We start from the raw sequence: 26,820 nt of genomic DNA on the forward strand, positions 1-26,820 counted from the left end.
TGAAAATGATAAATGTAAACCCCTCGAGAGGTGGCACAGTGCAATGAACAGGAAAAGCAAGTTGGCTTTGGTGAACCCTACCTAGCTGTACCTCTTGGGCAGGGCATTTGCTCCCCCTGTCTCCAGACCCCAGGTTGTTAGCCTGCACAACCATTGTGAGGATTAATGTAAATGAAAACATGCATGTGAAAGCCCCATTGTAAACCAAAGTGTCACTCGACTTAGTAACCTCATATGGGTTCCAGGTTTTTCAGAGGACAATTTCCTAAGAATAACTGCCAATATCTTGGGAAACGTCCCTGGAATAAGGTTATAGTTTTGCTTGTGACTGTTCTGAAGGGCAATAGTCATTTGAATGTGTCCATTTGGTCTAATAACATCAAATAATCCATCTCATTATTAAATCAGAACCCCTACATATACATATATAACAAATATATATATGTACATATGTATATTTGTGTATATATATATATATATTTGTACACATACCAGTACATATATACATTGCACTTATATATACAACCCACCCAAATACACATATGCACATACAGTGTATATGTGAAAAAAGAGATAGTGAGTATGGTGCATACGAAATATGCTATGTTTCCAATGACCATGTAAGACTTAAAGGTAGAGACAGTAAGAACATGAGATTCTTCTAGAAAAGAATGAATTTATTTTTTTTGTCTTAAGAAGTATTTGGCTATACTTCTGACTCACTGTGTAACCTTAGTCAATTCCTTAATTGCTATAGGCCTTAGTTGTTATATAGTTACCCAATCTAAAAACTTAGGGATTGGCTTTTGAAGTTCTAAAATTTTCTGATTCTGTGATATTATCTTGCTATTCAGTAAGTAGTGAAGATTGACCTGTAGATATCTTGAAGAGAAAGTTACTACAGCTATACTTTTTCTGCATTTATGTAAAATAATACTACTGTTCACTTATGAACAAAAATGTTAATGGAATAGCAAATTATTTCAATGTAGTCTACCTTCATTCCATATTTTAAATGTTAAAATCTCTCATTATTGTGATCGGTAGGTTTTTTTTAAATAGTATGTTCTACAACATGCTTTCCCATTACACTTAATAATTTTCTATCATTATATGAAAATATGAATTAGCAAAAATGAAGTAAATGATAAGTGAAGAAAATCAAGAAAAACTAGAAATACATGCAAATTATCACAGGCTTTGGTCACTTCAACTATTCTTCATGAATTTCGCTTGGGCTCCTATTTGCAGACAATGAGTACAGTAATATCTGAGTGGAGAGATGGGGATAAAGGCCTATCTCTCATAGTAAGGTACTTGAGGTACTCTCCACAACCCATTGCTTTTAATCCCTTATATACCTTATTTATAATTCATCTTGATTCGAAAGTGTGATTACCCAGGCATAAAATCTGCTTATCAAAGCAAGAGCTAAGGACAGGTTGGAAATAACACCCCCCACATCAGTAACATATGCTTTGGGTCATGAATACACAAAGCAATTCCTTTACCATATTTTTGCCAAATGCATGCTTTTCTAGAGATGTCTGCAATTATGAGCTTTTCGTTTCATGTTTTCTACCCAAGATATAATGCAATCAAATAAAATGAAGTGTTTGTCACCACTGAAAATATAGCCATGTGGGAAGACGTTTAGCCTTTGCGTTTTACCTGTATAGTGTTATGACATTGCAGCTCTGTCTATTGAAAATGTTAGTTCTAGAAATGCCTCCTTATTCCAGTTTATGACTTGAAGCAGAGACCATATTACCTTTAGAAGTCAAATAAAAGGCACAGTTTCCTCACCACACAAATTGTTGTGGGAGACATTGAATTTAACATACTTAACATCTAAGCTACTTCTCACCGTCCTCTCAGTTAACATGGCTGCCTAAACTGACCTAAACTCAGGTTAGGTTGAGTGGAGAAATGAAAAATATTCACCACTGAATACATGGTTCTCGGCAATAAGATTATGGAAAACGGAAATGTGTAGGTCATCAATTGATCATTTCAACCTCTTTCCCCTCCCCCAGGTTTGATAGGACGTTTGGCCCACAGTTAAAGAGCTGATGTCTCACTCAGAAGCTGTCACTTTTGTCTAGTAAAAATATGGCTTTTAAACCCCCAACAGTTTATACCTATGATCAGCTCATTAAATTCAGAAGACAGAATAGTGAACGCAGACTTTTCTTTTGACACACACACAACTCTTGGGTTAACCTTTGCCATTTCTGTTGCACATGAAAGATCCGAAGACTCTGTGCAGGTACATACAAATATTGAGGATAGGGGGCCTACATTGTAGTTTTGTTTCCCAATGTACCTTAGAGCTACCACTGTTGCCTTTTTTCTTAATATGTTCTCAATGACTATATTTTAAAAATTATCTGGGATAGAGGCACCCACATTGATTTATTATATGTTAAGCACTAAGGATACATTTATTTCATTTAATCCTGATCACAACCCTATAAAAATGAAACTTACCCTTTATCAAGTGCTCACTGTCTCCTTCACAATGTCAAGCATATTTCCTAATACATTTACACCAACATCACTCAGTATGTGATATGTGCCCCATTTGACAGGTGAGGAAATGGAAACCCAGGCAAGTTAAGAAACCTATCCATGATCCCACAGCTAGAGAACAGCAAAACTGTAATTGGGACCTAGACACATCTGTTTCAGAGCACCTAGACATACGAGCATTTATATCCACCTATTACACTATACAACATCCTTATATTCCAGGTGAGAAAACTGAGGCCCATCGTATACAAAACCTGCACAAAATCATGCGTAGTAAGTGGTAAACAGGAATTAAACTAGGGATTGCCTGATTGCAAAGCCCCCATAAACATACAAGATAGTGCTTTTATTTTCAATAGTACAAGTATCTGTTTTGTCACACTCTGTGGAGAGACACAGGTGTTGTGTGACTCTGCTCCTGAAGCATATTGACACATCACCCTGTTTGTCTCACGTTCCCTTCTGTCCACCCTCCCACATGTTTGAGGGAATTTGACTCTAACATTTTGATGAGATATCATATTATGAAAATTAATTAAATATGGAAAGAGAGCAGAAGAATATTGAGGGATGAATAATTTTAGCACAAGGAAACTTTGAAAGAGTTTGGATTTTTAAAAAAGGGATAAAAATTAGAACAGTGTTTGTTTATTTGCTTCTCTTTAATTCTCAATTTTGTTCCAGAAAAGATTTTAGGCAGGACTTTACAAAGTACTCGAACGCCAATAAAAAAGAAAAAGAAAAAAAATAAGTAAAATAAAAAGTAGCTGTTATCTTTCCTCTTTTGTTCCCAACTCAAATGCAATCATTCTCATGAATTTTTCCCAGTCCACTGAGTCTGCTATTGAAAAACACCCTCAAAAAATTTTTAAGTGGAAAGAATAAATACAAAGAGGATTCAGAAAAAGAGGGGATTAAACAGACATAAATATGCCCCATTCCTTTAAAAAGTGTGTTTTAAAGTTTCTAACTGTTGCAACGTGGAAGTTTTTTTCATTTTCTTTTTTAAATATATTTTATTGATTATGCTACTACAGTTGTCCCATTTTTTCTCCCCTTTACTCCACCCTGCACCCCCTTCCCACCAGCATCCCCCACCGCACCCCACCTTAGTTCATGTCCATGTGTCGTATGTATAAATTCTTTGACTTCTCCATTTCCCATACTACTCTTAACCTCCCCCTGTCTATTTTCTACCTACCATTTATGCTTCTTTTCCCTGTATCTTTTCCCCCGCTGATAACCTTCCATGTGATCTCCTTTGATCACCCTTAGAAATCTAATCTGTAAGGAAACAAAATTGATCTAGCATCTTAGAACCGAAAGAAACTTCAGAAACCATCTGGAGCCATATACCTGCTCACATGTGGGATGAGGAAACTATGTCTTAGTGACACCAAGAGCCTTGCCTGTGTCCCCAGACAAGACTACCTTGTCGAGCCAGGGCTCCCATGTTCGTTCATGTTGCACTACCAGAGTCTGTGTGCCCTTTAAAGACACACAGAGGAGGAACATGCAGGCATTTCCCAATCCCAGCTGCTTATCACGCCTCCCTAAGAGTTTTAAAACAAACCCTGGCCCTGCTCTCCAGCAATTAAATTCGAATCTCTGGAGGTGAAGCCAAGCATCAGTATTTAAAACTTCTCAGATGATTCGCTGCTCAGCCAGGGGTGAGAACCATCTAGATAGGTCTGGAAGGTTCTACACAGAGCTCCCCTTGGAGCTCTGGCTTGGTCTCCCAGTAGAGGTCCTACTATTTTTCCAGGGAGAGCCATAGTAAGAGGGGAAATCGAGTGTGTGTTACAGTGAAGTTTACCTGTGGCACTCATCTTAGAGTTGTAGTCTATAGTATTGAATATCATATGATTCTTCAATGAAAGTGCTTCTTTGTTCTTTTTCTAGGACGTATCTTAAACTTCTGCTTGAGATATAAAGGAGATCTAGGGACTCTCAATCTGCGATTTTTAAACACACACACCAAATAAATATACCAGTAAAATGACAATAATTACATAGGTGTCCAAGGATAAATCCACGTAAAGAAAATCCAATTTTATTTTACAGTCAGCATGCTAAAGAATTGGAACAATCCACAGTGTGGTATTTTTAAACATACTTTGAAGTGTTTCTTTGATTATGCTTAAATGAATTCCTCAGCCATAATTTCAAGACTTTCTTTGGTAAAAAATGGAAAAATCAACCTTGGTTTTTAATGATATGAATAAACTTATTAAAATATATCATTACATCCACCATAAGACAAGAAGACAAGTAAGGCTCAAAATATTTTGAATACTATTCCTGGTTTTATCAGCTTGCTCAAAGCTGAGACATTATTAAATCTCATTAGAATTTTTTATAGACTATGATAAAAGCAGAGACTCTTGTGCTTAACCGAGGTTCTTTCACATTAACTGAACCAAAATAAACAAGGAGCACTGACTATTGATCTTTTTCTCTTTGTAAGGAACTTCTTTGCATATTCCACTAAGGAGGACCTGGTTCAGAACCCAAAGGATGCAGAGGCGTTAAGAAGTTCCTAATCCATTTTTTCCTCTGCTTATTCAGCAACCACTTTTCTTTCAACAATGGGAAGGAGATAGCCTGTGAAAAAAATCCTACAAAGCCACAGTAATAAAACAGTCCCTTTATAATCTTCAGTGGTACCTGAAAAACTACCTGTTCCTCATAAATCAGAGCCTGATAAAGAGAACAGCTTTACATATGAAGCCTGAGCCCAGGGCATAAGACTGTTCTCATTCTCCAGAGAAAGTAAGAGCTGTGGGCTTCCTTCCAGAAAGTCAGATGTTTTTGATACATTTATGTAATAAACTCAAATGAGGATGAAGTCTTCATTTTGCATGTCAGCTTTGCTAGCAGTTTTCTGTTTGCTCTCAGACTTTTATTGCAAAATTTAAAAAAAAGATCAGAGAAATATAAATTTTATTAGTGGCCTCATATTTCCAAGATGTGTAGAGCTTTTATTATTTTGAATTTCTTACTATGATAGTCTTTAAATTATACCATTATAAATAATGTAACCATGACACTTTTTTATTTATTTGATTTTTCTGAGTCTTTTTGGATACTTGTTAGTTATCCATCAAGCACAATAGAAGCAGATTTTAGGTTGTAAAAAACATTGGAAATTTCTTTTTACCTCATAGGACAATTTTATTTAAAAACAAATCTCTTCCTCAAGAAAAAGAGGACTACTGGAAGCATTTTAGGTTGAGTGGTATATGCAAATGACCGCTTTTCTTTGCTAAAATATGATGACACAGATGTGGCCTATACACTCTAGGGACCAGGCAGAACTGCACATTAGGAATCAAAATCTCCACTTGTGTATGGAAGTGATGTTGTCTCTTATGCAGGCGAGGGGGAAAGAAGTCCTTTGTAACTACACTGAGAAGCCAAGTGTTGCTAAAGCAAGATTTCCAAGGTGGCTGTTCTAATTGGCTTCTTTTTCTTTCAGACATGCATGCCAGGATTTTATCGACTACATTCTGGGCCGGGCAGCCGCACTCCTGGGCCAACTCTGGGCACCTGTGTTCCATGCCAGTGTAATGGACACAGCAGCCTCTGTGACCCTGAAACCTCCATATGCCAGGTATTCACTGGAGCCTTTGTCGAACAAGGTCTATATGTTCATTTCTCTTTACACATGCTCAGACACTGTGAGCAGAGGCCAGCTAAACTGCAGGGAATGTGTATGTGTGTGTGTGAAATAAAACATGCAGGAAAAAATGGCATTTATCATATTATACATTTTTTAAAGTAACTTAAAAATGATAATTGGGAAAACTACTATTCAGGTCAAAATATTAATAGCATCTTAGAACAACAACAAAGGATACAACTATTTATGTAAAAATCACACAAGGGTTTTTCTGATTATAAACAAAAATAAGTTTTTTATAAGGAATTTGAAAATATAGAGAAGTATTAAGAAAAAATTAAAGTCATCCAAAATTCAACTTAAGATAAACATTTTATATTTTAGGTATTTCCTATCAATTTTATGCATGTGTTCATAAATATGATTTATATAATAATAATACCACAGGTGCTGTTTTTTTATGTTCTGTTTTTTTTAATATATATAGAGTAAGCATATTATATTACTAGATATTCTGTAAAATCTTTTTAATCTTTAATAGAATATTCCATAATTTCACCATTTCCCTTAGAATTCCAGCTGCTCTCACTAGTTAGTTACTTCAGTATGTTCCTGTTGGTGGGTGAAAAGGCACTAGGTGTTAGACCAGTGGGGCTGGACCAGTACATGAGTTCCAGCTAAGAAAGAATTCAGAGGCAAGACTCAAACTATAAGAGAAAGTTTGTTTTGAAAGCCATAGATGTAGAAGAAGGGAGCCCTAGAAGAAACAGGCTCAAGAAACAGGTTACAGAGGCAAAAGAAGGGTCCTTGGAGCTTAGAAGAAAGGGAGAGGCAAGGAAAACATGCCTGGGGGAAGGGGTTGGGTAAAGGTGTGGGCATGCCAGAGCATCCTCAGTCCTACCAGCTTTTGGGGGGCGGATTTCAGGGGAGGTCTCAGGGGAGGATCTCAATGGAATATTCATCAGCTTTCCAGGTGTGTCCTTTCAGGGTCATGGTCTCCACTGATTGTTCAGTGCCAAGCAGGGGGTTCTGATGTCAGCCATGGTGTCACTTGTCTGATTTTGTTTCTTTTCTGGGCCTGGAGCTGAAACACAACGAAGGCCCAGATGTATTTGATGCATGTCAGAACTTCATTGTCCTGGGGTCTTAATGCTTAAGGGCTGTTTTTCAGCCCCTTTGTTCCTTCCCCCTCTAAGGAAGTCTAACTCACATGACTAGCAACGTATCTGGGAGGAAGGTCAGGGAACGGTCTGAGCTGCCTGACCAGCAATATAAAAGGGCAGGGAGTTTAAACCGCATGACCAGCAAACAATATGCTGGAGGAGGAAAGGTTACCCCGGGGGTAAGGTCCTTGTTTTCCCAGTTTTGCCCGTTGCTAGGCATATCAATGCCAACCTCTCTCTCTCTCTTTCTTTCTCTGTCTCTGAAATCAATAAAAGCATATTCTCTGGTGAGGATTAAAAAAAAAGATTTCTTTTTAAAATCAAGTTGGCTATTAAATTTACCATATGCTTATTTGTGAGGAATGTAGTGGAGGTGAAGATGTGTTTAAGATATGATTATATATACTTTTTGTCTTACATAGAATGATGAATGATAATATCAATTAGATTATATTAACCATCCTTGAATTCCTGAAATAATTACTTCTTGATTTCAGTGTAGTAGTACTTCACCAGTCTGCTGGCTTGTAAAATTAAATAGATAATATGAGGAGACGGGTTAATTCATACATTCTTTTTTTTTTTATCAATAAGAATAAGCTTTTGTGAACCTACAGAAGACAACACTGAGGGCAAACTTGGAGAAGCCAGACAAGAATTCAAATACCATCTCTATCACTTTTATTTTTTTAATTTTATTTTTATTATATTAGGTAATATTGGTTAATAAAATGATATATGTTTCAAATGTATAATTCTATGACACATGACCTGTATTTCATTGTGAGTTTACCATACAAAGTCAAATATACATTCTTAAGTGAGAATTAAATGCATTTCTTTCTCTTATGCAATCTTCACAGTTATTTTAAACAGAGGCATCTATACTTTATGTGATTAATTTAGAGTAATTCATAAAGGACACAGTTTAATTTTATTTTTTAGGATAAAAGTTGTCTATCTACTGTGCTTTTTGGACCATTGGCTGTTTTAGCTCTATCTTTGCCTTAAGAATTGTAAATACTGATCTATTTTCTGAGATAACCCTAGATGAAGTGAAAAATAAATACATATGTGCATCAGACATGCACAGCTTGTGTAAACTGTTGTGCTCTGATGTATTATATGTTACTTCAAGGAATTTACAAGTTTTGAATTTAGACAACTTTGTCTGTCTTTGAAACAACCCCTTGAGGCAAATAGGAAATAACCATTATTGCTTCGATGCTGTAGCTGAGGAAACTGAAGCAGACTGATTCCCGCAGTAGTGTGGGTGCCAGTTTAACATCCTGTCCATTGCACAACACAACGCCCTCTGCTTTGGTGTAATGGTCATAAGCACGACTCTGGGGTCTCTGCCTTCATCTTTTATGCGCTGTGGAAGCGCAGGCAGTTTATATAACCTAATTGGGGTCTTAGTTTTCTCATTTATTAAGTGAAGATAATAACGGTCTTAGTCATAGAGTTTTTTATAAGGATTCAGTGGAGTACTTAGCACATAGTAAGCTCCATAGAAGTGATAGTAATAATGATGCATATGATGATGATAAAGATAATAATTAACATGCATTTTATCTACAATTTATGGTCTAAAACCAATAAGATGATAATTAATCAAAACAGGTAAAGACTATTATCTCATGCTACATGTTCTCACTCATCTATTTTTCCTTTACACTTTTCTTCAAAAATATGGGATAGAGAAGAAACAAAACTAGAGAAAACTTTACAGGCTAATTATTTCAAATGCTAAATAAAATGCACATCGTTTTGCAACTATTCTCTTTATAATTCACAATGACACAAGAGAGGTGTTGCTTCATCCCAGGCATTAGTAAATCCTACACATAGCCATGTTGTTATTAATAGCTCAGTGACTATTGCCTCTTAAGGAAAATTTTCTTAAAAATGGAAGAGTAAAATATTGGTAATACTGAACTCCAAGCAAGGAAGGGAAGAGAAAGTAAGTGAATTAACACTAATTAGTACACACACAGACATAATAGGTAGGTAGGTACATAGGTAGACAGACAGACAGATAGATAGATTTTCAGAATTTATATATAACACATCTATCTATCTATCTTTCTATCTGTCTTTCTATCTCTCTATTTCTCTACACACATATAATCTCATTTAATCATCCATGGCCAGTATTTTTCCTGTATTTCACACATGGAATATCAAAGTCTCAGCTAGCTGAAGTAACTTTCTCAAGACCAAATAGTTTGTGAAAGTATATTTTTACTCAATTACAACTCATTTTAAAATGAAAAGAAAAACAAGTCTTCGTTATTGATGTGTCCTGTTCTCTTAAATGTTATCAGTATCTGTGGTTAAGCAATTAGCCGTATCTGGAGTAAATAGACTCATAATAGAATCTACTATGGTTAAGTAAACCCAATCTTATTTAATCTATCTAACAACCTTACCAAAATAGGGATTATTAGCATTTTATCACAACCCTGAAAATTAATGCTGAGAAAATTTAAGTGGCCTGCAGAGTCTTGGTTAAAATATATTAGAATCAGGTTTGAAATCCACTATAAAGTACCACTACAGACTGTGAGAAAGAGTATACACACTCTCAGCTAATTAAAGAGTTTAACTTTGAAGGCCCAGGTAACATATCCTAGAGTACTGATAGAATCTACAAATATGATTTAAAGCCATCTATGAAAAATATTTGCAAAACTATGAAAATATAAAATTTGTCACAGGATAAAAACAAGTGAAATGCCATTCCAGATTTTATAAATGAAAGTGGAAACAGACTGAATTTCATCTCCAGTAAGATTTAAGAATTGCTTCCTTAACCAATATCTGTCAAGTGTGGAAAAAGTAAACAGTGCTCAGTAGGAAGCAGAATATGTTCCCTCAAAATAAAACATGTCGAACTAATTGCTAGGGTTACTGTGTATATAATATCTGAGACTGTAGTTTCCTGAATCCCATTATAATATCAAATTCATCAGAAAATGTGATACAACATACATCAAATTCAGCAAAAACAATGACAGCTACCATGTGCCCAGCCCTAAGTATGTTCCAGGACCAATGCTGGCTACCATACATAGACTTTTCTCAGTTGTTCTTACAATCAGTTTATGAGGGTTATTCCTTCTTTCACAGTTGATGAGCTGACGATGAGACAAACTAAATAATTTGCTCAAGTAATAAGCCGATAAGGGTCCGATCTATGATTCAAACTGGTATGTTTAAATAGGATTGACAGAATGTTTGTGATATCTTCTCAAAAGGATAAAAGTATGAGCCAGATGGTAATCAGTTAACAGGTGTGATGGGGTAGCAGGTGCAGAACAATGTGACCTCGGATAGTCTCTAGAGGTGTCCTCAGTGATGAGCCATAGGCTTTGTGTTTGACCCTGTCCTGTTCAAAATCTGCATCAGTGATTTGGATGAGATCTGTCAAATATTCAGAGCACATAAAGCTGGAAGTGTTATCTGACGTGTTGGATGGTCAATAATTAAAAAGAGCCGGACAGGTGAAACTGGAAGATGAAATTAATTTCAAAAGGTTTTGAACTGAGGTGGATTTACTTGTCTCTTCATTCTTGAGGCATTTGTTAATATTTCCAATTTGCAGGTGTTATGGTAGGTGCTATGAATATAAAGATGAGAAATGCTTAGGCCTTGCTGTCTAGGAGCTGACAGTCTAGTGTTTAAGGGAAAGAACAGAGGAAATGACACATAATAGCAATCCCTGTGAAACGGAAGTCTTTACTTGACTACAGATTCATTTCTGTAGATCCAGGTCAAGGGAGGAAATACATTCAACAGATTTGAGAATCATGGGTCGAGACTTATCATCTCTATTGTAACAGGAATTCTGAGTAATCAGGATTGTAAAGTGTTTAGCTTCAAAAAAAAAAAAAAGTATATAGCTTGAAAAGAGTTAGGAGGTAATAGTATTGTTTAGATATAGAAGGACTTACCCGGAGAAATGGAAATTAGATTCAATCTACATAGCTTCAGACAGCACGACTTGGACCACTCCTGAAAGATCATAGTAAAATTAATTTTGTTCACCATAAGGGAAATTCCATAGCTCTTTGTTACGTGAGATGGAAAAGGCTGCCTCATACATTTAATGCAATATCAAGGAAAGTGTGGGGTCTCCTTATAAAGAAAGCAGCTTAGATTAAGTAACTTCTAACATTAGGTCTGACCTATGACATTATTAATATCATATTCATTTGATTTAGTAACAGGAAAATGTATTTCCAATTTTACCATGTGCAAAAAATACAAATATGACATATTTTATTAGATATTGAAAAGATACTAGCACCTAGCACACTGGAGAATATAAGTGAACTTCTCATGAAGCAACTAAAACTTAAAATTTTTTTTTCAGAAATGTCCACTATTTCAAAGCAGATAGGGAAGTCATATGAAAGGTCTGTGTCAAAAAGTTTCAAAAATGGCATCATGATTTATGTGTTATGTTTGCGGACCTAACCATAACATTTGATTCGGTTAACCAAGTGTAGTCTGTCAGCAACCCTTTGAAAGATTGACTGTCCAGAGAAGGTCAAAATATTTGCTTGCTCTGTGAAGAAATTATATCAAATAGTAGGTATGACAGCAGCAAACCATATTTTTGAATCTCTTTATTTCTAATGATTAACATTATCTTTGAGAGTTTTATTCAGTTATTAATGTTTTATTAGGTTACATAAAATAATTATCCATCTTTTACAAAGGTAAAATGCTGATATTTATTGTTCAAGATACCATGTATTTTTTTTGGCATATGTTCATTTCTATATGTGCTTTAAAATATGTGCTTAAAACACTCCCCAGTTAACATCATTTGACACCATGTGGAATGATTTGAGGCTGAAATTCATAGATAATTATTTTTTCTTAGTACCATTATTTCTCTCTATGCTATTGTTAAATATGGAATGACTGTTTTATTGCTAAAATATGGTGATTCCTTTGGATGGCAGAATAAGAGGGGATTATGGTACTTAAATCAATATGAAAATACAACAAATCACCTTGCCCTGCTAACCGCCCTTTCTGTCCAAATAATTAGACTTGAAAGTTGGCCTTTTTCATCCTAAGAAGCCTGACCAGTTTCATCTATACTTCTCAAAAAGTGTGTTCATTCAGGCAGTCAGTCAAAATGGTCATTGGATGCCCACCATGTTTCAGTTGCTGTGTTGAGCATGAAGGAGCATTTAGCCCAGACTTAGGGCACCAGGGAATGTTTATCAGAGAAAGTAACATTTACAATGAGAGCTGAAATGAATAGTTGCTTGCGAGATAAAGGGAGAAAAAACATTTCAAAACAAGGGGTTTTATGCAAAAAGTCCCAGAGGTAAGAGGGAGTGCTGCATAATTTTAGAATTTCAGAGAGTGCCATATGGCTTTAGTATAGTGGGCAAAGGTACAGTAGCTACACCTGGAAGGGTAAGTAGGGGCCAGATTATAAAGATCTTTCTTGCCCTCAACATGGTGAGTCTGTTGGCTTTAAGGGACCACCCAAATGAGGACTTTTTCTGAAAATGGGGATAATCACCTGCTAAAGTGAGAACTAGAATATTTGAGATTTGTGTTCTACTATATTGAAAAACTTGATTTTATGTTAAGATATGAAATACGTCTGTAAGTGACACAATATATTTTCAAATATATCACTAAAAATGTAAAAGAAAACCCCATGGTCTAAAATTCATTGAGGTAACATCATGGTTTCTCCCCCAAGAAAAAGAATAAACTCTCAAAAAAGAATTAATAGAAGTTCTATAAAATAATTTTAATTCCAGGGTAATGTCTGTAGAAAAAGTAACTTTAGTTACTATTTATTGTAAATAACCACACATACCATGCCAAAAGTTGTCTGGCCATTGGAAAACACCTGAAAAATATGTATGTGCTTCTTGAATGGTAGATTGAATGAGGCAGAGAACTCAGCATGTGAGACGTGGTCCACACTCAGTATATAGCCTATAGGTATCTCTGTGGGTCCAGCCGACTTGATCTGGAGATTAGTTCATTAACCTATACCTCTGTTTTGTAACTGACTGTTTTGCTTCCCAACTTTTCTTTTGATATTTTTTATGTCACCCTTCTGACCACTCCAAATCCTGTCTTATAAAATCAAGCTAAAATTCAACTCTAAATGCCTTCTATTTTCTCCTGTTTCTCAACTTCCAAAGTCGAATGTCACATTGCCACTAAACAACAGTCAATATTGCATTCTTTACATGCAATCTAAAGAACAAAATAAACAAACAAAATAGTTACAGAGAACTGACTGATGATTGCCAAGCAGGAGGGGGTTTGGAGGACTGCATGAAATCGTTGAAGGGACAAGGAAGTACTAATCAGTAGTTACAAAATAGTCATGGGGATGTAAAGTACAGCATATGGAATATAGCCCATGATATTGTAATAACTGTGTATGGTGCCAGGTGGTAGCATGTCGCTTTACCTTTTCCCTCACTTGATTACTCTCAGTATGTGTCTCAGTGTCTGGCATGTGGCTCTTCCTCAGTCTTTATTGCATGTATGAATCCTATATGTTAAATACAATTCTACTTTGTGAGAATTTTAATTTCAAAACTGTTTATACACTCTTCTGAAACTATTCTAATTTCCTAATGTAAATGTCTGAGAGCATACTACACAGTGCCTCTTACTATGCACACATGGAGAATAAAATATTGACCTGAGATTGATTCTTAGTTTCCGATTGGGTCCTCTCTTTCTATCAAGAACCATTAACATTTGGCAAGAATTAGATGAATAACATTCTTAAGGTGGTAACTCAAGTGACCTTTTCTTCCTTATCGCTGCTCCTTAAGAAATTTATGCTTGGTTTGGTTTTAGAAAACCCGCTGATGGGCATACACCAGGTCCCAGAAATTCTATCTTTTTCTAGCACTTTGTCGAGAAGAAACATCAATGGCCAGAATATAATAAATTCTAGAAATGTGTGAAGTTTATTCCTGATATTAGAGTAAGAGAAAAATGTATACAGAGATTCAATTCACATAGGAAAATGAGAACAGAAACTCTTCTTGTCAGAATAGCTACAACAGGTCAGTATTAGTTTCTCAAATGAGAGAGCTAACATATATATATATATACACACATATATGTATACACACACACAAATATGTATACTCATATATATGAGTATACTCATACATATACTCATATATATACATATTCATATACTCACATATATACATATATACATATGTACATATATATGTATATATATATGAGATATGAAGAACTGAGTTTCTGTTGACGTTGTGTGTGTATGTTCACAAGAGCACTCATAGTGCATAGGTGTGTTCACAAGAGCCCTCATAGGTTCCATTATAACTCTTGTTAAATTAAAAGCAAATTTCTCCCTTTTCCCTTACAGAATTGCCAGCACCACACTGCTGGTGACTTCTGTGAACGATGTGCTGTCGGGTACTACGGAATTGTCAAGGGATTGCCAAATGACTGTCAGCAGTGTGCTTGCCCTCTGATTTCTTCCAGCAACAAGTAAGATTGAGAAATATTACCATGTTTCCCAATCAGTAACACCATCTGTTTAGCACATGGGCTTTCAGATTTGGCTATATTTCTCACATAGAGAAAAACCTCACTTTAGAGATTTTTTAACAATATGAAAACATGAGAAAAGTGAACACATAATACCTGATGGTTCATTTTTCCTTTAAACCCTTGTTCCAAGTAAATAGTATGTATTAATTAAGATGGACATAGAAATGTTAACATATGTTTGTGAAATAAATATGTACAAATGTGCATAATTTTATGTATTTTTATAAAAGTTTAGTGTTTGCACATAGTTCCACCATAAATTCAGCTATGAAGGATTGTTTGACTGCATGTTAAATCACTTTTTGGGGGGAGCTGTTTCTATTCATTTTGTATTTATTTCATGACTGGTAAAGAATTACCAAGAAAATAATTGAAAAATGGTACAGTTGAAGCAGAGTGATGTATTGTTATGCTCCAAAATACATCCGTGTCTCCCAGAAAGACAGCCCCTTTTCTGTTAAGATGGGCCAGGCTTGATACCATAGAAACAGCCACGAGGGGAAGCAAATCTGGAATATTTTATTTCAGTGCTGTGTGAACTTTCTGCATTGGTTTAACTATTGATGAAAACCCCTAAGTGTTTTCATTTACATTTTTGCTAAGGCTGTCCACACTTTCTGCTAAGTGATTCATAGACTTCAACCTCTATAAGGTAGGGCAGTTTTCCTCTAAAAGTTTTCCATTGCAAAGAAGGTAGGACAGTTTTTCAGAATTAGAATCCTGGACGTCTTATCTTGAGTACATAAGAACCACAAAGCAGCTCAGCTAAAAAGATCATTCCACCTGTGCTTAGTTGTTGTTTTCTGCATATTTGCCTTTGTATATATTCTGGAAACATTTCTTGCACATTGTCTCCCTTTCCTCTGCAAGCTCCTGGTTCTTTGTTTGTTTGGTTTGGTTTGGTTTTTGTTGAACAGAATCATAAGTCTTCTATAGGTAGTCGAATGTAAATATTTAGGTAAGTTGGATATTGATGCCGATAATACACGTGATCTTATCATTCCATCCAAGCACCAAGTGGTAGGTTGTGAAAAATAAGATTATTTTCATTTTGTTTTTTCCTAATCTCCCTCTTTTGATCATATTTAAATAAGAGAAAGCTATTTATTTTATTGCTTATTAAAACATGAACCATTTGGATTAGAAAAATTCAATAATTAATTGGTAATTTTCTGTTGGGTGAACTATAACAAAAGCTATAAGAGATATGAAAGAGAAGCATAACCTCTCTTGGAGCAGCTCACAAAACATGCACCTCAAGAAAAGTCAACTTAAATGTGAAGAGAATTCAAAGGCACAAAATATCACACTTGATTTTGGAAGATTCAAAAACATAGTGAAAGAAGTAACAGTATTTATAATGTGTCCTAAAGCAGTGAACTGAAGGATTTTTACTGGTAGAGATAGTAGGAAATTGTGTGAGTAAAACCTTGGAGAATAGAAACCACAAGGCATGTTTAAGAACTAGTAAGTAAGAAGATTTGGAGCATGGATTTCAAACAGTTTCATAACTGCAGATGAAAATAAATGGGAAAATGGAGACCATTTGTAGACAGCTCTGAATACCAGTCTAAGAAATTGCTGTTTAATTTTCTATGTAATAAAAAAACACTGCAAGTTTTTATTATTTAAAAAAGTTCATGTGAAGAGAGCTTTAAGGCTATTACGATAGAGCTGAATATAATGAATTGAAGCAGGCAAAGAAAAAAGTGAATAGGCCAATTAAAAAGCTGTTGCATTAGCTTAGGCAAAAGATAATTAGAACGTAAAGCTACATAATAGTAACAAGAATGGAGACAGGTAGATGCATGTAGGAAAATTGTTGAATGCAATTCCACAGAATTGGTGACTAATTAGATATGAGAGGTAAAAACCAAGAGGCCAGAGTTGAAGGCAGAGGTTTTTAGCCAAGCTGACCAGCCAAATAGTGGTGCCATCAACTGAAATAGAAAAGCTAACAGAGAGCTGCTGCAGAAGAAAGACAATTTACCTTTCAAACAGGTTAAAATTTATATGAAGGGTCTGTGTGAATGGAGATATGCCTATAGCTACAGGAAAAGGAAATCTGAAACTTTGAAGGGCACATGAAGGAAGCCATATGTTAATAAATGAATGAAAGTCAGGTAAGATTTCCCAGGGTGCTATGACCCAAGCAGAGAACATGGAAAGAAACATAAGACTGTCTGCATCAGGAAAGCCCGAAGAGAGAGAAGAACCCAGACGGGAGCTGTCAGGGGACAAGGGAACTGGGGCCACACTGCCATTGGCACCACGAGAAAGAAGAGCAGCAGTGAAGGAGCACCAGGTTCTCCTGGCTCGAGGGAGACTTAGTACATATAGCGGTGAGAAACCTGGTAAACTGTGAGGGTCATTGCTGAATCCTGACCATCAAAAATGAAAATAGACATTAGGTTCCAAGAGTGTGAGTTTACCACTTACAAAAATTTCAAGAAGGAAAAGAAAGATTACTACCTTGATTGCTTAGAATAAAAAAATAGTTTGTTTTCTTATATAGGATTTGTATAATTTAAGTATACTTTTTTATGCAAAGGGCGCTGTGAGAATCGAAACACCAAATAAAAGTGGCTAGTTCAGTGACTTTCAAACTTATTGATCACATCCACAGTAAGAAATACATTTTTATATCATAACCTACTATACAAAAACTTGCATGTGTAAATATCTGTCTCATAGCATTCCTTTTTTATTGTTATTGTATTACAGTTGTCCCAGTTTTTCCCCCTTTGTCCTCCTCTGTATGGCCCATTTATCTCAGTAGTATCCACAGGGCTCACGCAGAGGAGCAGACTCTAAATCATAAAAATGCTGTTGAGGCAAGTTTGGAATTAGCAAACATAGGAAATGTAAAAGATGACCACCAAGAGAAAAGCACAAGAATTTCTGAGAGGCCCTTAGACAATATGAAAATCGAGTGTGTATAAAGGAGTGGTGAGCAGAAAAAAATAAACTCTTAACTTCAAGTAAGATGTGATTCCTCCTTCCTCCTTCATAAATCCTTCTGTGTGATACAAGGAAAAGGTTTAATCCACCACAACATCATAATTCAAAAACAGTTTATATCAGCTATTCAAGGAGAATTATAACATTCCTACATTGTAATTGAGACAAATAAGTTACTGCAAAGGAGTATGATTTCATTATGTTGGCTCTCTGGAGTTTCCCTTGAAATACCTAACAATCTATTTCTGAGTGCCTGTGTATGTATATATATGAGTGTGTGTGCGCCCATGCACACACAGGTACAGACGCACTCAGCATCAAGCTATGAATTAAAGGGCTAAATGCTTGCAGAATGTGTCAAGTGTCTGTAGGTCTATTTTTGTGAAGGCAAAAAGTAAAATTTTTGGATATGAGTTTGTGAATAGTAGATCAATTTGTTTACATCTTTTGCAAGGTTAGAGTTATTACTCATTCATATACTATTGATTTATGCATTATAAGAGAGATAAAATAAGGTCCTAAAAACATCTGACCAATAGAAGTTATGACTATTGTCTTTATACCTTACTGCTTTTTCAGCATCATCTGGGTTAGCAGACCCACAAAAAAGAAAAATGGTGTTTGCAGCATGACCGTTTTTCAGCAAATATATATGTTTTTTATTTCAAAGATTCCAATATACCATGTGGTTTTATCCAGCAGTAACACAGCAACATTTACATTTGAGAGAAGTTCATAACTACTCACAAACTGCATTTAGTACAGCTTAGTTTTCAGGTCTTGTCAAGTCTTCCTCTTGCAGGGTAAGATGATGAGCAGGCCAGCAGCAAACCTACCTGACTGTGATCTCCACAGGGTGTGATGGAAGCAGGACAAGTTATGTAGGACCAACGTATTAGCAAAGACCATAAAATTGTTAGAAAATCTCACCCATTTCATGTAAAAGCTTCCCTTCCCTTCTCACACGAAATCACATTACTTTGTGTTTCAAGGAACATTTGTATGTAAAGTAGAAAAGGCGCTCTTTAAGTGAAACATTTATTCAGTCTTCATATATTGACGTGCCAGTGGCAACTTGAATTGAGTTTTCAGAAAAAGAATTATACAGCTTTTATGTCCCCTCTTTTTTTACCTGAAGGGTATTTAGGAACATGTATTCTAGTCCTGTATTTTTTTTTCGATTCATGAAAAATGGTCGTTTTCATGGTTGTCGTATGATTATTAAAATTTTAACATGGTCAATGTTATGCATTGTTAATTCATTCAAAACCAACCATATATATTTGTTGACTATTATTAGTAGTATTTAGTTATGATAGTCTACCTTTGAATAGGAACTTATAATTATAAATAAGCATTTAAAATCACCTAAAAATAAGTGATGCTCTTATCATCTAGATAATGGATAGAATCACTTAAATTTATAAAGTAAATAGGTGGAGATACTTTTTACAATGTTTATTTTCTGCTCCAGTTTCAGCCCTTCTTGTGTCATGGAAGGCCTGGACGATTACCGCTGCGCGGCTTGTCCACGCGGATATGAAGGCCAGTACTGTGAACGGTAGGAGCGGCCACGGTGCATAGATGGTGACGCCACTTGGCGATGGTGTAGGAGGGCATCGTGACAAAAGCATTCATTGCTCTTGTGACATCATTATTCTCATATTCCCTTGTTGTTTATGTGCTTTCAAAACTGTTTTTCTACCTTTGGAGTCTCTCCAAAGAAACAAATTATTTCACAATTTTCTAATCTATTTTAGTGTATAAATATAAACATATACTATCATACATATGTGTATATATATAGAGAGAGAGTTGTTTTGAAAGAATAAATCAATTTCTAAAAGCTTATAAGTAGCTAACAATAACAAAAAACTGACCACACATAATTCTCATTTTAGTTCAGTGGAAAATATTGGCTGGCGCTAATTACATGCATGTCACTGTTCTGAGCACTATGGCACTCTACCAGCAAGTGTATACATAATTCAGAATATAATGGTATCAAGCATTCCTAATTAGAATAACCCAAATGATAAAGTATTTGTCATTCGGTCCTCATTTTCAACAGGCAAACAGTATTTAAATGCTTGCTCTCACCATGTTCTTTACAAAATCTGATAAAGGATGTATATAGTTATTAAATTGAAACTAACTATAATACAAATGGCAAATTAAGAAGCACGATTTCAGACTGACTAGTAAGTTTGTAATTATTATTTTCTGGATCCATGTTTTCTCTAAGATTGGTATCCTGGATATTTAACCTTATCACTACCATTTTTCATATGTTTGAGGTAATATCTCTAAAGTAACAGAGCAACTAATATTAACTATTAACATTATATACACATGACAATTTTTGCATAGTTGATAACTATACATTTTTATGAAGACCCATGGACATAGCCTGGCCCCACCAGCTTAGCTGAATCCCATTTTTCTTACCTCCAATATCAGAAAAGGTGATATTCTACCTACTTTAAACTAACGTGAAGATCAAGTCCATTGAAGATACTGTTGGTGCCCTGCCTAAATACCTACACAAAAGCCTCCTCCCTCATAGGAAGGGCAAAAGGCCCGAGAATTGATCCCACCTTCCTCTAGTGGTTTAAAGTCAATGACTGACTAATATGAGAGAACAAAAGTTTAGCTTCTTTGCCCAAAAATTGAACAAATTTTGAGATGTTATTTATGTTACAGAACTTTTCATGGAATTAGGCTGAATATTACCTAGAATTATACCATTGCTTGGATCATTTCTTTTCCATATCCTGCTTTACCCACTCCTTTGCTGGATTTTTCTCGGAGCACTTTCCTAAATTATGACTCTCTTTGCAAATATAAACCAATATTAACTTTATCATCACTCATTTAAGAATCTTCTTTTGATATAACCAGTGATGGTTGTGTTAATAACGGAAATAAGTAGGTAACTAAATAATTAAAATTAAGCTTTATAAATTCTAATGCAGTTTCTATGTTTGCAAAACATTTTGCCAAATAATTCTATAAGTGGTGACTCTAAATATAATAGCCAATACTTGCATATATATTACAGTTCATTCACAATTTCTGTGTCAACAGAAATTAGCAGCAATTAAATAACTCAAAGCAATACAAAATTCAAAACTATTTCCATTTGTTTTATATATATGCATACATACATATATATATAATAGCACTTGAATATATTTTAATATTCACCAGTGTGCTTTGGTATTCATTCTTAGGCTAAAATTCATTTCATGCCCTTATAAACTCCAGTAGGATGATAACTAAAAGTATCCCTGAACACCAAGGAAATTATCTGCAGTAATTTATGGAAAAATATTTGATAGCATAGCTACATTTCTAAATTGAAGTTACCACCGTATATGGTAGCATGTATATAGAAAAGACTGGAAGGTACACTGAAATGTCTATTATGTCTTAAGAAAGGGTGATTACAGAAAATTTAACTTTTTGCTACCATTGATGTTTAAGAAATACGAGTTGACAGTTTATATAGCACATTGGTGATCAGGGTCATTCGCTATCCTGTGTGCATGGCTCGAATTGTTTTCGCAGTTTTCAAACGTTGTTGCAGCTTTACATGTATCACCTCTAACATAAATGATCAGGTTATATTTCCCTGAAAAATTACTTTTATTCAGCTAAATTAAACCAAAGGTCTTGGTTGAATTTTTACTGTAACCTTCCAAATAAATTTGTTCCACTTCTGAGAGCTTCTTAAATCATTTAAATCACCTTATGACCTGCCCAAACTCATCAGCTCATGTCTAAAACTGCTTAAATGTCTTGAGTGTCCCTGTAGAAGTGTAGAGAACCCTCCCCATGGTTTATCTTAGTTATTCTTGTAATAAACTCCTTGGGCATTTAATCAGTCTGAACCTGCACAGAATAAATTCTTTCACCTGCAGATGTTAAGAAACAACTTAAGTGGATTTATTTAAATGACACTTTCATTGAGCATGTATAATGTTATATTGGAAATAAAATAACAATTATAACCATACATGTATAAAAGCCTAATATTACAGATCATTTTCTTCTTGCTTTGCCTTTCTAACCAGGCCAAGATCAATTAACTTTCATAATCAACCATGCAGATTTTCATGGTACCAGGTCATAAAGATGGTCCCGTATTATTTGACCAGTGTTAACAACTTTTGGTTTCAACATCCTACTGTCTCTCAACTTCCTCCCATGCTTGCCTTTTGAACAAAAATTCTGACTATTGATTATATTTAAGCTGACTATGTATAATTTATTGTCCAATCGAGGATACCTGAAGGAGAAACAGGAAGTGTTTTAATAATTAAGCCAGGACAACAGGTAATCTGAGACTATTCTTGGTAAACCAGAGCATCTGGTCTTGTTAGCATCTTGTAGAGTTACCACTTCCAATCACGTAACCAAGGATGTATGCTTAGACAAATGAATGCATGGATGGGTGGAAGACTTATTCAGTGGATTGTATTTTGGGTTTATCCAGTTGGATTTCCCTTCTAATTTCTCAAACTGATGTTACATATTTTATATGTAAAATATGATCCCACTTCCATGGACACACAATAAAAAATGCATCTTGAGAAAGGTCTGTTAGAAAGGATGAGCAATAGAACTAAGTAGAAAGTCTAATTTATTGTCACTTAACTTCCTTCTTGTCACTCACTCATTAATAAAATTAATGGGTTTGTCACTGGCAGAGGTATTCTTGCCTCACATCAAGACAGAGATCAAGAGAGGAAGTCAAACAGATACAAAAGAGAAGATGTTTACTAAAATCTAGGTGAGAATGAGGAGGGGGTGGAGGGAGCGTGATGCATCAAGGGAGCACACATTGACAGAGAGTATGGCTCTCCTAACTGCTGCTGGGGTCTGGCTTAAAGAGTGCTGTGCGCCTTTGCGCAGGTGCAGAGTGGATCTCTCTGGTCTCCAGGTTCCCACTGTGAGCTGGCATTGACTGGCTCAGGCACAAGCACACTGGTTTAGGGAATGCTTGGAGGGAAACCTTAAACTTGTAGGAGAGACTCAAGAAGTAACTGAAGGACATTCCCATCCATCTAAGAGAAGCTCAGCCTCTCTCAGGTTGAATGATTCTGTCATTTGATATCTAAAATGCATGAGTCTAGGAAAGCCTGGGAGTCAATATATATTTTTGTTTACTTCTAATTAAAACAAACAAAAAACAAGATTTCAAAAAATAGTTTATTATCTAGAGCAGTGGTGGGCAAAGTATAGTCCACAAAATTTGGCCCATTACCTGATTCTGTATGAAACTCCAGATAAGAATGATTGTTGGCAGGCAAACATTTAGAGTCGATTTGATGATAGGAAGCATTACATTTGAACTCTAGTTGCATAAATTTGGTACATCAACAAGAATTCTACTCTTTTCACTAGTAGATTGGTTTTACTTAGTAGATTATTATTATAATCTTGAATCCTATCAACCAAAAAAGTTTCAAATTTTATTTCTCTCTCACTACATGATTTTGATCTTGCCTCTTGAACCACAAAACTTAAAATATTTATTATCTGGCTCTTTACAGGAAATGTTTGCTGACCCCTGACCTACTGACTCTTGGTATCAGTTTCATTTCATTTAAAACAACACACACAACAGCAATTTCGAGACTAGACATTATCAATTCCCTTTGCTTTGTCACTGTTTCAATCCAGGTGTGCCCCTGGCTATACTGGCAGCCCAAGCAGTCCCGGAGGCTCCTGCCAAGAATGTGAGTGTGACCCCCATGGCTCAATGCCTGTCCCGTGTGATGCTGTCACAGGGCTCTGCACGTGCCGACCTGGAGCCACGGGGCCGAAGTGTGATGGCTGCAAGCACTGGCATGCACGAGAGGGCACGGAGTGTGTTTGTACGTATACTAACTTAGCTGTCAGTTCTGGGGGCCTTGTTCCATTCTGTCTTGTTTCCAGTAAGAGATTAAAAAAAAAAAAAATATATATATATATATATATATATATATATATATATCAATAGCTAGTGCTTCATTCTTTCTGGTGCTCTCTATCCACCTTCTGTCATTTGCCTGCTGTCTTCGTCTCCATCTCGGTGAGCCGAGAACAGCTGAGAAAATCGACATGCTTTAAGTCAGTTCATTGAAGACCTACAACAAATGTCCTAGAGGCATATTTTGTTTTTATTTTGTCCATCTCAGAGTTGTCATTGTCTTTGTAGCAGATTAAAGATCTGGGTTTATTAATTTTTTAGAATCTTCCTGAATTTGTAATTGGCTGGACAGCCACTTTTAGCCTTGAATTAGAACTGACTTTTCCTAGCTTTTACAGAAATCCATGAGCTTACTGCATCTGACTTTCTCTTGAACTACAGAGTCTGGATGCATTGACAATGAGCTCAGTATTTTTATTCATGTGTACGACAAATGAAGACCAAGTTAGCTTGCTCTTTCTCTCTCTTTTTTTGTTACCTGCTTCTGGATTCAGGAATGCTATATTGAAAGTACATGAAATATAGTAGTTATATGATTATTAGATCTTATACAAATTTTAATCTAAAATAGGTCATTTATAAGTTTAGACAGGGACTCTTACATTATGGTATTCTTTCCCTTGAGGGAATTTACATTGATGATCTTAATTCTTTCTAACAAAGAGGAATATAATATTTCAGTTCTTTTATTTCAATATTTATCTATTTCAATGTATTTATTCATGCTAATATTTCTGGTTTTGACATCTTATGTGTGTCTAACTCTTAATAGCATCTTAATTAGAATTTTTGTTTGTGCTCTAGTTTTGTAAGAGTTACTTCAAAAACTAAGGATGGCTTTTAAAATATGCCAACAAATAAAGACTGAATGTGTTTGGGAATATAGATTTTACATTATTTTTCTATATATTTCAAACATGTTTAATGAAAATGTATTACATTTAAAATAAAAATAAATGTCAAAATTAATGGGAGAGAGAATGTGTAATATATATTTACATTATCATATTCAGTTAATGATGTATACATATTCACTCTTCTCAAGTATAATGACATATTTTAATGATAATTTAAGTAGGCTTCCAACATAATCCAACTAGTTTTAATATTGTTTCCAAGTTTAATTATTAATGTGGATATATTTAATTAGATAATTGATAGATACTAAACAGTCCTTTAATTTTAAATCATCAACTTTATTAATTATCCAGAAATAAACTTAAAATAAAAAGATCACATTCAATGTGAAGTACAAAGTATTACAATAACATAAAAAATTTGTGAGAGATCAAATAATGGGATTATTTTCTGAACATTTCTTTTAAAGAGAGTTGTCATTCTGCCCATCAATAACAATGGTTCTAAGTTCTTATTCTGTTGATAATTAACATTTTATATACATCTAAATAAATTTAAATCTAAATAAATAAGAAAACTCAACTCATTTTTTCCCATCACATATGTGGATCTTAAATCTCTTGGTGGCCCATGGGAAACTACACAGTGCCAACCCTCCGGTTATAAAGTTATACCAGCCTGATAATGTCCATTTGCAGTATTTTTCTATTTCCAACTACCATACATGACATTCAGTTCACTTGCTATGTCCAGAAAATTTTAATATTCTTCTGGAGTATTACTTAATATCTAGATATTTTTCTTAACTGTTTATAACTATTTTATTAATAAACACAATATTTCTTCTATATTTAAAAATATTTATAATCAATATTTTCACTTTGTAAGTGATGTATAGATTTTCTTCATGCTGCTTTTAAATTAGTGATTTTCATTCACTGCTAGGAATGTTTTATCTTTACCCTGCATTAGCTTAACTATAAGAATTGTTACATAGAGTACCTTCAGATTTTTTTTAATTTTATAAAATCTCTCCTGTCATGGCAAAGTATGTCATAGTTCTGTTATGTTGGCATTTCCCAGGACTTGGTTACTACTTCTAGTTTTGAAATGAGAAACTAATACAACATACAAGTGAGGACTTAACTCTGACTTTTTCTCAATTCTCTCTTTTTTTTTTTTTTTAATATATTTATTGATTATGCTATTACAGTTGTCCCATTTCCCCCCCCACTCCACTCCATCCTGCCCACCCCCCCTCCCTCCCACATTCCCCCCCCATAGTTCATGTCCATGGGTCATACTTATAAGTTCTTTGGCTTCTACATTTCCTACACTATTTTTACCCTCCCCCTGTCTATTTTCCACCTATCATCTATGCTACTTATTCTCTGTACCTTTACCCCCCTCTCCCCCTCCCACTCCCTTATTGACAACCCTCATGTTCTAGTTGTTTGCCTAGTTTGCTCTCGTTTTTGTTTTATGTGTGGTCGTTAATAACTGTGAGTTTGCTGTCATTTTTACTGTTCCTATTTTTGATCTTTTTCTTAGGTAACTCCCTTTAACATTTCATATAATAAGGGCTTGGTGATGATGAGCCTCTTCAACTTGACCTTATCTGAGAAGCACTTTATCCTCCCTTCCATTCTAAATGATAGCTTTGCTGGATATAGTAATCTTGGACGTAGGTCCTTGCGTTTAATCTTGGGTAATGTAATTATGATGTGTCTTGTTGTGTTCCTCCTTGGGTCCAGCTTCTTTGGGACTCTCTGAGCTTCCTGGACTTCCCGGAAGTCTATTTCCTTTGCCAGATCGGGGAAGTTCTCCATTATTTGTTCAAATAAGTTTTCAATTTTTTGTTCTTCCTCTTCTCCTTCTGGCACCCCTATAATTCGGATGTTGGAACGTTTCAAGGTGTCCTGGAGGTTCCTAAGCCTCTCCTCATTTTTCCAAGTTCTTGTTTCTTCATTCTTTTCTGGTTGGATGTTTGTTTCTTCCTTCTGGTCCATACCATTGATTTGAGTCCCAGTTTCCTTCTCATCACTATTGGTTCCCTGTACATTTTCCTTTGTTTCTGTTAGCATAGGCTTCATTTTTTCATCTGTTTT

The 26,820-nt window shown here is 35.2% G+C and overlaps 1 protein-coding gene across 1 annotated transcript in view; it reads left to right on the forward strand.

Annotated features, from left to right (window-relative positions):
- LAMA2 (laminin subunit alpha 2) overlaps positions 1-26,820 on the forward strand; it is a 514,111-nt gene that overhangs the window by 348,977 nt on the left and 138,314 nt on the right. The window contains exons 29-32 of the mRNA XM_024551868.4: positions 6,011-6,145; positions 14,729-14,853; positions 19,352-19,438; positions 23,566-23,759. Coding sequence (XP_024407636.2) covers positions 6,011-6,145; positions 14,729-14,853; positions 19,352-19,438; positions 23,566-23,759 — 541 coding nt within the window. The remainder of the gene's footprint in view (positions 1-6,010; positions 6,146-14,728; positions 14,854-19,351; positions 19,439-23,565; positions 23,760-26,820) is intronic.

This window comes from Desmodus rotundus, chromosome 11 (assembly GCF_022682495.2).
Source record: "Desmodus rotundus isolate HL8 chromosome 11, HLdesRot8A.1, whole genome shotgun sequence".
NCBI classification, from domain to species: Eukaryota; Metazoa; Chordata; class Mammalia; order Chiroptera; family Phyllostomidae; genus Desmodus; species Desmodus rotundus.